Genomic DNA, 16,811 nt, shown 5'->3' on the forward strand with positions numbered 1-16,811 from the left:
GGCAAAGGCGTTCTCGAAAGCAAGTTCTGGTTGGTCACGGCATGAGATGCAACGGATTTTGATACCAGGGAGCTACGGAAGTGTGTTGCCTAGGCGGCAGTAACAAGCAATGCCAGTACCGCAATCACCTCTGCATGGCGAATGTGAGAAGTGAGCCCTGGCTTACTTACATGAGGCATCCAGCCTTTCTGCTGCTGCCCATTTCGCTCATCCCCAGTCTCATTCTCTTGTTTGGTCCAACCATGACAAATGCCTCTACAAGCCACTCATACCAAACTTTCCGGTCATCTGTCTGTCTCCAAATACTGACCTCTAGCTCCGAATCATCTGGGAAGTATAGAGGGTTCTGGGGACCCAAGTCAGCAAGGGGGGCCCTAAATCATTTTGGCTGCAACATACCTTCAAGGGAAAGAATATTGGGAACCAAGATATCATATCTTTACTCTTGGCATCGATAGTATCCGGTCTCGTGCTCAGCTCGACGATGCCTGTCTCGCCACTATCATAGAGAACAGCCTCGAAATAGCCAGCCAGTCCGTTGACCACGCCTCTATCCTTACAGACGAATTTAAGCTTGGCAGAGCGAGTGTTGTGCTCGTTCGCACCGTCGCCGCCCGACATACTGCCTCCACCTCCTCCACTGACACCCCCACTTCTCCGCGCCTCCGCAGTCGCAAGAGTAGCATTTGGAAGTGGATGGACAAACTCCCAAGCCTTTTGGATCCGGGGGTGGTCGGGAACAGAAGTTGCTAGGTAGTCGATAGCGTGAAGCATAACAACATAAGGCGTCTCTGTAGCGGTGGGGTCTGTGAGAGCGCGGTGAGAAATGTCGCCATGTAATCTTGGAGCAAGAATGGGAGTCAGATGAGCCGTGTAAGAGCTTGGAATCGAGATACCGTGCTGCGGTGCCAGGACATGCTGGACACCATCGAGACATTCTGGCGAGAGCTCATTGTCGGCAAACGATCCAAGGAGTTCAGATACGATGATGTCGACCTTGCCGTACGGCGAAGCAGGAGAGCTGTTGCTTGTAGTGACAGCTTGTCCAATAGGTCCAGTCGTGCTTCGAAGAGGTCCCTTCCAAGCTCGCATGTCGCTCTTTACAATGTTGACGGCACGGCCCCAGTCCTCCTCGTTGTGCCGCTGAAGCAGAACGTATGCATTGGGGTTCTTCTCAACGGCCCAAACTTCGACTGCGACTCCAGTCATCTCACTTGCCTTCAACGCCCGAGTTACTAGAGGACCTCTTCCTGACCCAGCTACAGCAATGACCACTGCACCAGTTGGGCTCGAAGTGGGCTTATGCCGGCCGGACCAATCCGATAGGGCTTGAACAATGGCACGCTCGTACCAATCGTACTTAACCGGATCTTTCTCGAAGACCTCATAAGTAACAGACTCCAAATTATCTGTCAGAGGTTGAAGGGGGGCCTGCAGATAGTCCTGGTAGCCCGAGCCAAACTTCTCGAGAGCTGTTCTGATCGGCTGATTCCTTTGGAGGTAACGAATATAAACCAGATGTGCAGCGAAGTCCTTACACTTCTGCTTCTGCTTGTGGGACTCTTCCCCAGAGTGCCCAGCAGCCTCAGCGGGCGTTGGAGACAAGGCATCTGCTACAGCACTGGGGGGTGGACAGCCGTCGGCAGTAGGTGTGAGTTGTATAGGGTCGTCCAATCCAGGAATAGGTCCCACGTCACAAAGCAATAGCCAAGGCGGTTGCTTAAGACGCATATATCTTGAGATCAAGCTCTGGTGGCCTTTGCTGAGAACAGGATGCCCTCCCTTGTTCTTGAGAAAGGTCGACGGAGTGAAGGAGAGTAACCTCAAAGGTTCCGCATACCAGCGAGATTGAAGAGACTCGACCGGGAGTTGACGAGGGAGCGCAAGTGCTGGGCATGTCTCATCAGCTTAGGTTCCCAACCACATGTAGTAGAGCAGGAACAATTTACCTTCAGAGATTTAAGGTGTGCTCCGAAGGGTCTTAGCTCTCTCATATAAGAAGACCATGCCTCACGAGATCTGCAGAGTGTGGGATAATGGATGGTTGTATTTTGTATCTTACCTACGGATAGTCTTGAGCTATATTTACAAATGCTCCGAATCAAGTTCCAAGCATCCCAAGTCTCAAACAAATCAATCTCTTTATTCGCCTTCCGCGTGGCCCCATGTGTTTCAAAATCTCTGGCAAATGGACGAAGATCGCCTATCATATCATGCGCTTCTTCGTTCCCATACATGGGAATATGGATGGCCATCTGAAGGTAACTTCCAATATTGAGCGCCTCTTGTATGGCCCGGGCATATTGTATAAGACCATCAGTCTCTGTAGATCCGCTGGTGTATGATCTCGGTCCCGGTATAATAATATTGCCAACTCCACAGAACGAGGCATATGCAATTTCGATATTGAGAACTTGACGGGATATGTTCGATATGAGAGGATCTGCAGAGCATAGGTCTATCCATGGGCTGGAGTATGCGATGATCTGAGAGACGGCATCTCCAGGCGTTAAAGGAGTATCCACAGGGTCGAGGGGAGGTATAATCGGAGCGGGCGGGGGGCTTTGGGCGGCGGCATCTTTGATAGACTCGAAGAGCGCAAGATCGGACTGATAGGTAGATACCAGAGTCAGGACTCTCGAGTGAAAGTGAGGGCTGGTAATGGGGCTGGTGAGCATGTCATACTACGCAGGCGCATTAGCATCAAGGTACGGTTGATCCTCTTTGGTCTGTCGCTGGGTAGACTTACTCCGACATCTTGCGCCTGTCGCAGAACAAAATCCGTGACGGGCAAAGGACGTTTGGACTCGTGGTGACCAACGTAGAAGGTCGGGGTGTAGTCATCGTCGGGAGCAAAGGAGTCTGCTTCACCGGCACCGGCAGTGGCAGCGGCAGGAGCAGGAGCAGGCTGAGCGCTCATGGCTGCTAGGGTGTTGGAGTGTTGAGAGGACGACGATAAAGTATGGTAGGGTAAAGAAATACCGGTAGGGAAAAAGCCAGGTTGTGAGAATGAGATAGATGGGAGACGGCTACGTCGCACAATCAACACACAAGCCTCCGAATCGCACGTAGAGGAAGTGAAGGAGTGAAGTTCGTCCACAGAAGGGCGAGAAAATATCATCTACCAATATATATCGATTTACCCGAGTATAGGCCGCCGCTAAGCCCTACGTAGGTATATTTGAATATACTCGTACTCGTATACTCGAACTACCTCCTGTCTACGACCTACTACCTACGACCTACTACCTACTACCTGCTACCTACTACCTGCTACCTACTACCTGCTACCTACTATCTACTACCTACTACCTATAGTTCCTATGCACTGGCAAAACGGAAAAGCATCGAAACGCAACAAGCCATGCCTGCTTCAACAGTTTGATTCTCGTCGCATCTACAAATGCCGTTCCATATATTCTGCAACGCTGACTGAACATTCCAGCTTTCAGCCCTGTTGGGCCTCCTTTTTTGCCGGAGTTGAGTATACCTTCCAGAGTAATATTGGTAATTTGCTCGCGGTATCATGGTGAAGCCCTACTCCGTATGTGACCGATCGTGTACTCTACTAGACACAGCAGCCCGGATCCATTGCCTAGACTGGGGAAATATCTTGTTTCTGTTGTTGGCTCCCATCAGTGCTTCTTTGATGACTCCTGACAACATTGCCTGCTGGGCCCTGCTGCGGCGTTCCGCTCTTCGTCATATGCTGCGCCAGTCCTTCTTCTCCGTCCTACGAAATATAAAATCAGCAGGTACGTTATTCGAAGCGAGGAGGGCGCGTTTTCTCATTACAGACCTCATGTACGGCATGCCCCTTGGCAATGATTGCGAAGCTATCTCTTAAGACAACCTCGTAGACCAAGGTGGCAAACAAAGTCGCTGGAACGTTCGTAAGGATCGCAATAGCTGCATATTTGCCGAAGGCATCTCCACCCCAAAAAATGGCAGCGACCATTCGGGTTCCCAGATCACGGGCCAGATTCGTAGAGATCGTTGCGTCGGCGAAACCCCATACCATATTCGCATAACTTGGAAGCGTTAGCAGGCTTCAGCGTGACGAGCAGGAGTAAACACTTACGCGAGACCGATGACAAAGGGTGCTGAAGCTGGAGCAATAAACGGGTTCGCGGGATCAAGAACCGCCCAGATTACAAGTCTGGACAATTTTAGCCTTCCTGGTCGTTGTGCCTGACTGCAACGCCAGCTTACCCGATGAAGCTATCAACGAAGAACTCGATGAAGAACAGGTAGCCGTAATTCGTTTGCGCTGAACCCGGGAAAGAGCACAGAATGCTTCCCGGTCCTCCGTTAGAATTGGGACTCAGACCTTCTGCTCTGAACTGTGCCTCGAGTTGCGATATTTGCGGCCAATACTGCCCGACCAACAAGAGACCAGCTATGAAGGAACCCAATATTTGAGCAAATATGTACCTTGGTACCTTTGACCAAGGGAAACTACAAATATCAGCTTGTGGATTGTACCATGGTGTGTGATGCGCTGGAGACGTACCCTTGCCATACTGCAAGGCAGATGGTAATGGCCGGATTGAAATGCCCACCAGAGGTAGGGCCACAGACAATGATAGCGAAAGCGATGCCAATGGCGTAGCCCCAGCCGATTTGGAAGATGGATCCGGAGCCTGGCCCGCTCGGGTTCAGAAAGAAGGTAGCCTGAGAGGCGATTCCAGGATATACGTAGAAAAAGACACCCAAAGCCTCTGCTGCCATCTCCCGCATCCACCGTGGCCGCAGATGCTCAAAATCTAGTTTCCGTTGAGAGACGGGTTTGGGGGGAACGACATGGCGCTTGGCATGTCTTTGAACAGCATCTGTGACTCCGGTTTCCACTTTACAGATCCAAGTCAGCCTTGCCTTAAACTTACCAATTGCGAGGCTCGTGTCGAATTGGAATATCACATCGTATGGTACGCACTTTCATTTGTGTGCAAGCGCACAGCATTGTAACCTGTAGGAAGGGTGTTATCTTCAACATGACCTGAAGGCATATTCGGTATAGATAAGGTGGGTTGTTATTCTTGTACTTGGTGAGATAATCAAGAATCAAGGAGTCAGAAAGGTGTTGATTCTCGTAGGTAAGAGCAGAGAGCTATATACGTAGTACAATAAGGGTAGCCAAGTGGCGAGTCTAAGTGTAAGAATAGGGTCACGGCGAAACCCTGTATTCCAACACTCGGTGAGAGTAACGGGAGTTGGGAAGAAAAGATGCCGTCCGGGGCTCGAGTTCGTCCCCAGGTCAGCCGGATTTGCTTCATCTCAAAAGAAGAGTTGGACCAAGCAGCTTCCAGATGAGAGTGGTAGGAGGGAGGCACTAATTCTAGTCCTGACCGGTCCAGCGTCGAATGACCTGACGGATGGCATATCAATCGGGGTAGTGATTCGTGAACTCGAAGATCGAGACTGAAGCTGGTGACGAGACGGCTTGGGGCCAGTGAGGCCCGTCCGCCTTCCTACGTAATAGCCCACGAATCCGCACCCGTTTGTCAATAGGCAAAGGAGCGGCCCAAGTGTAGCTTAGCTGGTGGGAGATCCCAGCGGCCGCAGAGGCTAGAAAGGTATACTCGGGATTAGTTACGGTCGTGAGACTCTGACCGCGCCTAAGTAGCACCAGCCTCTACATAACTAGGAGTAGGTAGAGCAAGCCGAATGAAAAGATGTGAAAGTGGCCATCGTAAATCCATAGAGTTCGTATGAGTTCGTATGGTTGTGTCGAGGTGGAGGTTCAGAGGGGAGAAAAGAGCTAGAAACTTGCAACAAGATCTCGCCTATCTTCCTTTTCTGCGCTCTGGGCTCGGCAATGACAACAGTTACTTGCAGCCGGACTACCGGTAGGAGGAAATGGAAGCCAAGAAGCACAGATGCGACAAACAACAAGTCAAAGTCACTAATTCCTGATTCCAGTATGCATTGCATGTCTAGAGAGTGCATCAGCCCACGCATCCAACAACAACAACAACAAAAAAAAAAAAAAAAAAAAAAAAAAAAAAAAACTAGATCACCAAATTAATCGAGTCCCTATCCAACTCCCCTTCGCCTCGACTCCTTTCTACCTCATATCACCCAACGTAAACAAAACACTGCCCGTGTTTCGATGCTCCGCTCCCAGCCGCCGTTTTATGCAATGCTCCTTAGCCGACAAAAGAGATGTACGCGAGTGACCTGCGTAATGTTTTCATTCCCCAACCCCTTCCAAATCCTGCCCGTCCATTGTTCCCATTTGTTCAAATGACTCACTATTTATCCCGTACAATCGTCGCCGCACGTATCTAAAGTCTCCGGACTGGTTGTCGAGTCCGCACTAGGAAGGGACTGGGCATCTCATCGTGCTCTGGGTCCCAAACTGGTGGCTCGCCGCCGACTCGTTCAGCCATACGAGCTGCGAAGGCCCGACCCTTTGGCTCGGGACTGCGGTTTCCGTCAGAGATCTCTGACATTGGTCGTCCGCCTGCCCTTGCTTGCGCTAGCTCCACCAAGGTACGTCCCTTCGGAGCCAAGTTTACAGAGCTGAGTGTCTTGGTGGCCAAGTTGTTCTTGGCGGCTAATTTGTTGAGATCGACGCCGTCTGCATTCTTCTTCGTCTGGCTGGTCTTGCGTTGTGGAGAGGTAGCGGCACTATCGTGGGATTGGAGGTTCGTGGACGATGGAATCTTCGATAGTCGACGGTTGGGGGAGTTGTTACGCTCGCGGAGAGCAGCCTGGCTAGATTGTGGTCGCAGATCTGGGGCATTTGACAGGGTAGGGATTGTTGGAGCCGTGTTAGTCTTGCCTGCTGCAAATATAGCAGACTGCGACACTTGTTTTTGAGTTGGTGCTGTTCGCTGAGAGAGGAGAGGAGGTCGAGTGCCGTGGGATTTAAAAGGGTTCTTTGAGGACTTTGGTCGTGTTGGGGAGGGCACGGGAGGAAGATCATCGTCTTCAGAGTCGGAATTCATGAGAGTTGGTTGCCATCGAGCTTCAGCTCGGGCTGCATCCGCAAAGATGTTACGTCCAGTGATAGGAGCTTTAGTAGCACCATTGCGGCGCGGCGATAGCGAGAGAGAAGCAATGGAGATTGGTGACGGTTCTGCCATCTCAATATCCATTGGTGTAAGATTACCGGCATTCATGGTCTGGGCGCGGCTGAATGGTGTGCGAGCGCTCCTCTTGACAGCCCTGACCGGCTCTGGAGAATCTACTGACAATTCTGTCAAACCGGTCGAGTTCGGGAAGTCTTCATCTCCAGCACTGCTCACGGACGACAGTGGTATATCATTGATCGCAGATGAGCCAGATCCAGAAAAATCTCTGACAGATCCGTGGCTTTGGATACTTGATCGCTTCGAGACCTCGTGCTCAACCTTCTCATTTACCTCCTGGTCGAACTTCTTCTGAAGCTTCTCGATCTCAACTTGGACAAGGCGGTTGATCTCCAACTGCGCTTTTACCTCCCATTCTCTTCGAACAGTAGACTCAATCTCTTGTCGCATTTGTACTTTCTCGGCCTCAAGATTTCGGAGCACGTTCTCAGACTCTTCCAGTTTCTTCTCGGCTAATTCTTGCTTGTTCTTGAGCATCCTCCCCAGCTCAACAACTTCCTTCTCTTTTCTCATCAGCTTCACGATTGGAAGGTTGAGAAGCGTCGCGGTATCCGGTCGCCGGTCGGGGTTGACTCTGAGGCAGTCTTTGATAACGGCGTTGAGTTCGGGTGAGTAGACGTTCGGCAGTGGTGCGACTCTCCCCTCCTTGATTTTCTGCACCAGTTGGAAATGCGACTTGGCGTTGAAAGGCGGTTCTCGCGCGCATAGCTCGTAGATAATGCATCCCAGCGACCAGATATCAGACTTCAGGGTATATCGTTCTGCGGCGCAGATCTCTGGGGACATGTAGAAGGGAGTGCCGACATAGGTCGAAGCAAAGTCGTGCGACTGCATGATCTTAGAGAGCCCAAAATCCCCAAGCTTGACCGAGTTGTCCTCGCCGAGAAACACTAGTAGAGAGTTAGCAGTGACTATGCAATACTGATCAAGATATCCTCCCCCTTACCATTTTCGGGCTTCAAGTCTCGATGGAGGATCATGACATTGCTCGCGGGCTGTTTAGGATTTGCGGAGTTCCCCAAGCCCATGACATTGCTCCCAACTTCCGGAGGATCAACCCCATAATGACATCGAAATAGCGCCGTTACCAACTGAGAAAACATGCTCCAGACGAACCCCTCCTCCGCCAATTGCTTCTTAGCTTGAAGGTCCTTGATCACGCGCCCAAGATCACCATTGCCGCAGTATTCCATGTATAGATGCAGGTCCTGGGTGGACTTCAGATGCTCCCGATGGTAGTATCCTACGATATTGGGGTGTCGAAGTGAGGAGAGGATCGCAAACTCGGCATGGAGCTGCTCTCTTTCTTTCTGCGACATGCGCACGTAATTGATCTCCTTGCGACAAAGGACTTGCCCATCCTGTCTTCTGCGCACCTTTCTGATGATGCCAAAGGATCCGTGTCCTTGGGGGTGGGTTAGATGTTTCGACCCTGTGCGCATTATTGAATTGGGACTGACCTATCTTCTCTAAAACATCGTACTTTTCTCCTTCCGACATAGTTCCCAGGTGTGTATTGATTGTATCTGTTAGTAAAAGGTCTGCGGAAGTAATGCCATAAGTGGATGGGGCGTATCAGTATCGTCACAGTCCTGTCCTGGTACTAGTATCCGTGTCGAGGAGGTCGATTATGATCTATTATCGTCTTCGTCGTCGTTATTGCCAATGTCGATGTCGGCGTTGTGGTTGTTGTTCAGGTCGTTGATATCTCGGTCGTTGTTCTTTGTTATTAATTTATCGACGTTGGTGTTTGCGTTGACGCTGTCGATGGTGGTGGTGTTGATGCTTTAGAGGTTGGTTTGCGACTCTGTCTCTGTTGACGTGCCTTCTATACAGTCGGCCGGACAACGCGGAAGTCGGTACTTTAGCCACATCCTCTCTCCCCCCTCTTCACCGCCCTCGCACCCTCGGCCAGGGCGAACTTCGGCGATTCCAAGTGGTGGCAGTACAGAGCTACGGACTTTCATCTTCATCTTTTTGCCATCTTTTCCATTTTCTATATTTGCAATTCTCCTGCGCTTCCATCCCAGTTCCTTTTCACTATATAATGGTCCTACGCAAAGATGAGCTGGAGGCCCAGATGAGGGACGAGCATCAGCTGATCCAGGATGGGATATTGAAGGATGACAGCCCTCTTGACGTCAGCGTGGACTTCCAGAAGCTCTGCAATGCCTGTCGAATTGGAGATCTCAAAGGCTGTCAAGAAGCCGTGGCAAGCGGTGTCAATATCAATGCTCGAGATGTATTTGACTACACTCCCTTGATCTTGGTCAGCTCTCCCCAGTGACTTGTCCTTGGCCAGGCCCGTCGATCAAGTCTCATACTAACATAAGGAAAGGCCAGTCTCTGCGGGCATTATGAGGTAGTACAGTTCCTACTAGAAGCCGGTGCCCTATGCGAGCGAGATACCTTCCAGGGCGAACGATGCCTTTACAACGCCTTAAACAAACGAATCCGAAATCTTCTCTTGCAATACGATTACTCCAAGAGTACCGACCCTCTCCAGCCGCTCGCCTCCCACATTACCGCACTCCTGACCCGGCAGACGCCCAAAACTTCAGACATCTGCCTAACCGCAGCCTCTGAAGTCTGGAATCTTCACAAGTTTGTTCTATCGGCACGGTCGCCATACTTTCACAAGAAACTCACGACGTCCCCGGAAACTACGGTCTGGAAACTGGCGAGCACAATCCCTCCCGAGTCTTTCCAAATCGCTATACGTTATCTGTATTTAGGGGACGTACCCGCGGACCTTGGCTTGTCGAGTAGGAGTTTTGTGACAGAGGAAGAAGTACTGAAGGGTATCGACAGAGTAAGCAAGCAACTAGAAATCGAATCCTTGTGGGATGGAATTCTTGCCGGAAGCGACAGAAGGATAGCACGGCAACGGCACCAAGATGAGGTTAAGCGAGGCCGGGATCAGATTGAAACTTGTATAACACCCCTTTACTCCCATTTTGATTGTTTCGAATCTTCCGATGAAATTTACATCGTTCTTCAAGTAAAGTAATGTCGACGAAGCGATTGCTCACTTCCTCGCTTTCTAGGGTACCGAAACAATGTCCTCAAACACAAAATCTCGGTGGCTCAGAGCAAGGCAAGTGCCGTGAAATGGTCAAGGGAAAATAGCATATTTGCAGATGTATTGCTCCGAGCAGATGAAGGGCGGATGGGGGAAACAGAGTATGAGGACGAGACTTCGAGAATGGAAAATGCGATAGAACCTCTAAGTGGAATCCCTATTGGTCCATCTGCCACATCCCTTTCCCTGCCGCCGTCACAAACACCAAAGAATTCGATTCTATTTCCAGCTCATCGTGCTATGCTATCAAGATCTGAATATTTCCAGGTCGGTTTTCTCTTTAGTCAGGGACAGAGACGCATGTTCTACGTTCCACCCCCTCCCCCCCTGGACATTGGGAAGAAAGAAAAGTGCTGATGTGTTAAGTAGACCATGTTCGCGTCCTCCTTCAAGGAAGCACAAGTCACGGACTACCTTCAGATTATCAAGGTATGTTCGTTTTGCTTGCATCAGTTACGCTGTGTATCTCGGACAACGGAATACCATGACTCTCACTGTCATTTAGGCGCATCGACCTGATCCTAGTCTAGGTTGATTGTGCTCCAGAAGTTCTTGAGATTGTCTTGAACTTCATTTATACCGAACAGACTCATATTCCAATCGATCTCGCTTTGGATGTCCTGTTCGTGGCCGATATGCTGCTCATAGACAGGCTCAAGGCGAAAGCAGCTACCGTTATAAGCACTGTAAGCGCTCCCTCCTTCAAGATTTTTCTTCAAATTTTCTTTTGCCCGGGGCGTGATTCTCCAATGTCACAGTACAACATGGGCACTCTTCGAGCTGCTGGATCTCAAACATTGCTCTAGAAAGCACGTTACTAATCCTAGGCATACAGGTGGGCATGGGAACGGGGACTCTTGTAGATCGGACATATCTCGAGAATGGTGAGGATCAGCAGATCGAGGTAGAGCCAATAAATGTCTATGGTAGGTCGAGCAATACGCCGCACACCCGCTCTCTTTACAAGCCGTTCGTGATTTTCCCCGAGATTTCAATTCCCTGCCAGTTTTAACTGAGCCAGCTGCTAACTTGTATACCCCAAGATGTGATTCGAGCTGCTTGGGATCTGAAGGTGCAGCGTCTCGAGGAATTTAGTGCTAGGTATTTGGCGTTTAGATTAGAGCACTACATCGACGAAGAAGATTTTGAAGAATTGATCAAAGAGAGCGCCTCTCGAATTCGAAATAGACAGGAAACAGACACAATCGAACTGCTTGACGAGTGAGTCGTTTCCCAGTCTTAAAACTACGTGGCTCACTAACTATGTCAGTATCCGACATTATCTAAATGATCGATTTCGCCTCCGGTTCGAAGATTCTGGCCTCGAGGTCATGTTGTCCGAGGAAGAAAACCAAGAGGGCGGTGTCCAAGCCGGCTCGGACGAAGAAGGTCTTGATCGGAGCACGCTGCAAGAAAGCAACGCCCCCGACAGTGTCTCCAAACCATACCCCAATGGACAGATCAGAACACTGGACGGGGAAGTCGCGGGTGATGAGTTTGCGGCCGATGCGATCAATTACCAAGTCTTGCTCGAGAAAATCGACAGGCTGTTGGACAAGCTGAAGCTCGACGCATAGATAATAGAGAGACTCTCGGATCTTCCTTTCTAAGCCACCTCGATTTCCCAACCTTTACTTTGTGCCCTCGCTAGTGCAATTGAGAGAGGTATCTGTCGTCTTGATAACGTTCGTACTTCCCTCGTATTATGATCACCCGGTATAAATAGGAGTACTATTTTGGCATCGTATCTATTGCCAATGCCGTAAAGGGCCTTCTTGCTTGGTATGTACTTACCAGAAGGATTGATCAATATAGTTAAATGTTAAAAAAAGGGATTACACGATCGTTTGGTGTAGCCAGCCCTGGATCCAGGCCAGAGTTTCGGTTACGAGCCAAAGACGCTGAGAGTTGGACGTCGAATACGCAGAAAAAGGTGATTGATTCTTTTGGTAGCCGGTTATTCCTTGAGCTAGAAGGGGACTGTCTTCAGAATCACCAAGAAAGCGTCTCTCTACATGATGTGTTTTGAAAAGTTCATTGATCGTGTCGCTCAGCGCCCTACGCTGGCAGTAATGTACAGCCCTGAAAAAGCAGACGACCTTTGCACTGAAACTCCGCTGAATATCCCAAACCCATCCTACCGCAGACCGTCAAATACCAGCCATATCCCAGTCCATCCTAGCCCGTCGTACCAGAAGGCCCGGGAACCAAGCAGTAACACTCCTCGTCACGCGATAGACAATTAAGAGCGCTCTCCTCGGAGACGACGACTGCAACAAGTTAGAAAAGAATTGGAGGATAGGATGATGGGATATGGCTTACGCAAGCTGGATGTCTTTGCTCTGGATAGTGACACGCTTGGCGTGGATGGCACACAAGTTGGTGTCCTCTCGAGGGATGTTAGCTTACATTCGAGTCATGAGGGCGAGGTGTGCTTACCAAACAGAGAGACCAGGTATGCTTCAACCGACTCCTGCAGGGCACCGATGGCGGACGACTGGAATCGCAGGTCGGACTTGAAGTCTTGAGCAATCTCACGGACCAGACGTTGGAAGGGGAGCTTTCGGATGAGGAGCTCAGTCGACTTTTGGTAACGACGAATCTCACGGAGGGCGACAGTTCCGGGCTTGTATCTGTGGGGCTTCTTGACACCTCCGGTTGATGGGGCACTGGTGTGTGTTAGAGATGAGACAGACAGCGGGTTCGTGGAACATTCTCACCTCTTACGGGCAGCCTTGGATGCAAGTTGCTTACGCGGAGCCTTGCCACCGGTGGACTGAGAGGTGTTAGCAGAGATTGATGGGGGAGGTGGGGTGTTGTTGTGGGAGTGGATGGGGATATGGCAGACGCGTCGGAGGTGGGGATAGTGGCTGGAGATTGCCGTCGCAAGACCGCGACCAGAACGCGGACACCAAGGAAAAGTGAGCGGCACGTACCTTTCTGGCAGTTTGCTTGGTACGGGCCATTTTGATGAGGGAGGATGAAGATGTAGATGGATGGGAAGTGTGGTGGTGATGTGGTGATGGACGAAGTAGTAGATGGAGTTGTTGTCGAGTGGTTGCTGATGGATTGAAAGGAAGGGGGATGCAAATGGGAGGGGCCTTTATTTGTACCTCTGCCACGCTAAGCTGGAGTGATTGCACTAGCGTGCTTGGCGGGTATTGGAGGGGCCGGTGGGGCCGGTGGGGCTGGTGGGGCTGGCAATTGATTTGATCTCGTCCAGCCAATCAATCAGATCACAGCAGAGCAGAGCGCGTCTGGCGATTGATTTGCTCGCATCCAGCCAATCAATCAGACCAGAGCTGAACAGAGCGCGTTCTTTCGACCCACTCCCTGACTGCATGACTAACCATTCAACCACTGGCAAACTGACGGATTAACTGACGGATTAACTGCTCCGGCCATCCCTGCACTGCGCGGCTGCTGCCCCAGCCCAAAACCCCAAAACCCCCAAATCCTCTGTCCGAATCAGGTTTAGACCCGATCTCTTAGCTTCTGATTGCTGCCAGTACGTGGGGACGCGCCACCTCAAATAATTACTTGTGCCCTCCCTCCATTTCCTTTTCCGCTCTCTCTCAGTCTCCCATCTCGACTTCGCATCCGACACTTCAACCTTCACTCCCATCCCAACTCAACACAACACTCAATCATCTTGTCGACCTTCGAAAAACCTTCCTCATCATGACTGGACGTGAGTACTCTCCCTCCCCTTCCGCCATACCCTTTGCCTCGTGTCCTCCGACGCGTTCTCTCAACACATCAACAACCCACTGACGCGTCTGCACAGGCGGAAAAGGTGGAAAGGGTCTCGGCAAGGGAGGAGCCAAGCGTCACCGCAAGATTCTCAGAGACAACATCCAGGGTATTACAAAGCCTGCTATCAGACGTCTCGCGCGTCGTGGTGGTGTGAAGCGTATCTCGGCCAGTGAGTTTCCCACCTTCGTCTGCCCCGACCTCAACTCTGCTAACCAATCGAAGTGATCTACGAAGAGACCCGTGGTGTTTTGAAGACTTTCCTTGAAGGTGTGATTCGGGACGCAGTTACGTACACCGAACATGCAAAGAGAAAGACAGGTATGTGCTTGTCCAACTGGTCTATTGTGACTCCTCCTGACGATGTCTAGTTACTTCCCTTGACGTAGTCTACGCCCTCAAGCGACAAGGCCGTACTCTGTATGGTTTTGGTGGTTAGATTGTTATGACCTGTACGATTTTCTTGGCTCGGGAGTGGAAACTGTAACATGGAGGCGGGATAATCCCATTGGCGTTCTGGGGTTTGTGTATGTGTATGAAATATAATTCCTTCGGAAGCCTTGGTTTTTTACATCCATAAACTGTGATCCAAGATAAGTCTAATGATTATGATAGCGATATATCATCTAACTACGTAGGATTATTTTACGTGGGTCTAATAAGATTCCTAAGCGTGCCGACCTTTTAATCGCTTATATTTTAGGAGGCAGAGGACCAAGTTCTGTATAATAGTAGTAGTAGTAGTAGTAGTAGTAGTAGTAGTGTTGTTTTAACGCCCACTGCCGGTCCTGAAAAGGAGTCCGAGTTACTATCTTCCTGAGGATATAATGGCGTGCCGGCATTTCCTTAAAGGAGAATGCAAAGGGTTTTAAACGGTCAGCTGATCGTCTGATAACCATTTCTTTCAGGGACGATTTTAATAAGTTGGCATGGCTGGTGGATCACCCTAGGCCGATACTTAAAATTGAATAGAATTTAAAAACAAACGATTGAAATTTTTTAAATAGTAGCTAAAATAAAGCTATTTTATTCGATTAAATCGTCTTTTTTTAAATATTCGTCTTTCCGTCTAAAAACTATCTTGGGACCGTTTTCGGGCGTGTTAAAACCGTCTTATAGCCCTCCCATAGCCGTCCTTGAGCTTAAAACCGTCCCGGAAAACGTAAATTAATAAGCAAGTAATCTTTTTTTTCCTTTTTTATTACTTGCTAATCTACCTTTGACTACACCACTTCTTAACCACACCTTCCCTTTTTATAAGCGAGAAACGCGCATTACGTTCGCGGGTAAACTTTTGCTAAATCGATCGATTCCGATTATAAAAAAATTAAAGCGTTGATATATAAGCCGTAGCAGTGTCGATTCCTCACTTATTGAACTCTGAGTCAATGACTTGGTCGTTGATGAACTACGAGTTAAAGGGGTAATCGTCGGCTCGCTTAGGTGGGCCTCCTTATAGCCTTTCAGTCTTAGTCGGTATAAGCGACTGCGGATTTTTTATTTTATTACTAGTTTTCGTATACAAATTACAATTCACAACATCACTTTTTGATTTACAACCGCATTATTAAGTAGTCCTTTTCAACAAGACTTCGAATCATATATAAAAGGTATTCGAGAAGTTGCAGTAAAAGCCACAAGGTCTTGCCTCTGGCTGCCCTCCGCAAGCTCCGGGGTCAAAGGAGACCTTGCTTCGCCCGGTCATAGTGCGAGGCTGCCTTCCGCATCGATTTTCTATAAGAAATACTCTTTAAAAGGATATAAAGAAAATATGACGCTTCAGCCCGGACGCAAGCTAAAACTTACGGCCCTTCGCAAGCTCCGGAGTAAGTTTTCCGGACTTCGCGGTGTAATATTATAAAGGGGAAGAGCTCCGACATATACCCAACGTCAAATCAAAAGATATATATATATATAATCATAGTAAAAATGTAAATGAAAAAGAAAAGAGAAGAAGGACGTTCGAAGACACTCGATTATGTTCTATATTATTATATATATATATGTTGTATATTAATAGTAGTTCAAAGAAAAACCAATTACTCGCTTATATAAGAGTATATACGTGATCTAACCACGTGCTTAGCAAAATCAAAGCATGCGATGCACCTACGTAATAAAAGTGCTTAGCATTAGTACTATATATATAAACAAAATAAATACAAACTCTTAACTTTATTATATACGTCTCTCTTTCGAATCAAACTCGCCTTTAAGTTATCCTTCATTAAAGTAGTAAGATTAGTTTGCAAAATTAAAGTATATAATCGAATTGCATAATGGCAATACGATTTTAAAATACCACTTAAATTTTAATAATGCATCGACAGATCGGTATTAATACGAAAGCGAATTAATAATATAATAAAAAAGATAAAAATAGCAAGGAAAGTGCAAGATAATCTTTCGAGTCTAACTCTTTTTTATATCTTTTATAACACTTTTATTCAATTATAAAAACAATATCAATCCGAGCGTTAATATTATCGTTCAAATAAATATAGCCCAGCTTAAAAAGTCAAGTAATAACGCATTGCCAAATCGATAATAGCGCGTAACTTAAAGCAATAACGTAATAAAGAAAGCAAAAGCGGTAATATAATACTCGAAATCTTGCTATAAATAATAAATTTTTATTTTATATTAACTTTATACTCTTTTTATTCTTTTCCTTAATACTATTATCTATTAAATTTACATTATTATTAATCAATTGCTATACTTTTAATTTATTTTCGATGCGTAAGCTACGCAATTAAAAGTATCGATTCGGCTACGAATCGATGCATCTTCTTTTCTTTTTCTTTTATTAAATGCAAGCGCTATTATAATAAAAAGTCGATTTATATCGCCGTAAGTTATCTTACTTTTTCTTTTAT

At 48.3% G+C, this 16,811-nt stretch overlaps 6 protein-coding genes across 6 annotated transcripts; 2 read left to right on the top strand and 4 right to left on the bottom strand.

Annotated features, from left to right (window-relative positions):
* Window positions 1–166: 166 nt before the first annotated feature.
* On the bottom strand, window positions 167–2,920 carry L3040_000212 (uncharacterized protein; the record flags this gene model as incomplete). Its single annotated transcript, XM_066155058.1, has 4 exons — window positions 167–346; window positions 400–1,889; window positions 2,063–2,684; window positions 2,750–2,920. The coding sequence occupies 4 exons, from the start codon at window positions 2,918–2,920 to the stop codon at window positions 167–169; spliced, it is 2,463 nt and encodes an 820-aa protein (XP_066013119.1).
* Window positions 2,921–3,595: 675 nt separating this feature from the next.
* L3040_000213 (uncharacterized protein) lies at window positions 3,596–5,009 on the bottom strand (the record flags this gene model as incomplete). Its single annotated transcript, XM_007295238.1, has 6 exons — window positions 3,596–3,733; window positions 3,800–4,031; window positions 4,082–4,159; window positions 4,213–4,458; window positions 4,514–4,850; window positions 4,937–5,009. The coding sequence occupies 6 exons, from the start codon at window positions 5,007–5,009 to the stop codon at window positions 3,596–3,598; spliced, it is 1,104 nt and encodes a 367-aa protein (XP_007295300.1).
* A 1,278-nt stretch (window positions 5,010–6,287) lies between these two features.
* On the bottom strand, window positions 6,288–8,597 carry L3040_000214 (uncharacterized protein; the record flags this gene model as incomplete). Its single annotated transcript, XM_007295239.1, has 3 exons — window positions 6,288–7,987; window positions 8,044–8,502; window positions 8,558–8,597. The coding sequence occupies 3 exons, from the start codon at window positions 8,595–8,597 to the stop codon at window positions 6,288–6,290; spliced, it is 2,199 nt and encodes a 732-aa protein (XP_007295301.1).
* Window positions 8,598–9,144: 547 nt separating this feature from the next.
* L3040_000215 (uncharacterized protein) lies at window positions 9,145–11,756 on the top strand (the record flags this gene model as incomplete). The annotated part of the gene is made up of 8 exons (XM_007295240.1): window positions 9,145–9,366; window positions 9,436–10,030; window positions 10,145–10,446; window positions 10,549–10,608; window positions 10,710–10,865; window positions 11,015–11,105; window positions 11,223–11,400; window positions 11,450–11,756. The coding sequence occupies 8 exons, from the start codon at window positions 9,145–9,147 to the stop codon at window positions 11,754–11,756; spliced, it is 1,911 nt and encodes a 636-aa protein (XP_007295302.1).
* A 665-nt stretch (window positions 11,757–12,421) lies between these two features.
* L3040_000216 (uncharacterized protein) lies at window positions 12,422–13,145 on the bottom strand (the record flags this gene model as incomplete). The annotated part of the gene is made up of 5 exons (XM_007295241.1): window positions 12,422–12,449; window positions 12,502–12,568; window positions 12,619–12,848; window positions 12,900–12,955; window positions 13,116–13,145. The coding sequence occupies 5 exons, from the start codon at window positions 13,143–13,145 to the stop codon at window positions 12,422–12,424; spliced, it is 411 nt and encodes a 136-aa protein (XP_007295303.1).
* Window positions 13,146–13,860: 715 nt separating this feature from the next.
* L3040_000217 (uncharacterized protein) lies at window positions 13,861–14,371 on the top strand (the record flags this gene model as incomplete). The annotated part of the gene is made up of 4 exons (XM_007295242.1): window positions 13,861–13,870; window positions 13,967–14,104; window positions 14,158–14,253; window positions 14,304–14,371. 4 exons carry the CDS (start codon window positions 13,861–13,863, stop codon window positions 14,369–14,371), a joined length of 312 nt encoding a protein of 103 aa, XP_007295304.1.
* Window positions 14,372–16,811: the final 2,440 nt, after the last annotated feature.

Source organism: Drepanopeziza brunnea (genome assembly GCF_022702325.1).
Source record: "Drepanopeziza brunnea f. sp. 'multigermtubi' strain 214-2 chromosome Unknown ctg1, whole genome shotgun sequence".
Lineage (NCBI taxonomy): Eukaryota > Fungi > Ascomycota > Leotiomycetes > Helotiales > Drepanopezizaceae > Drepanopeziza > Drepanopeziza brunnea.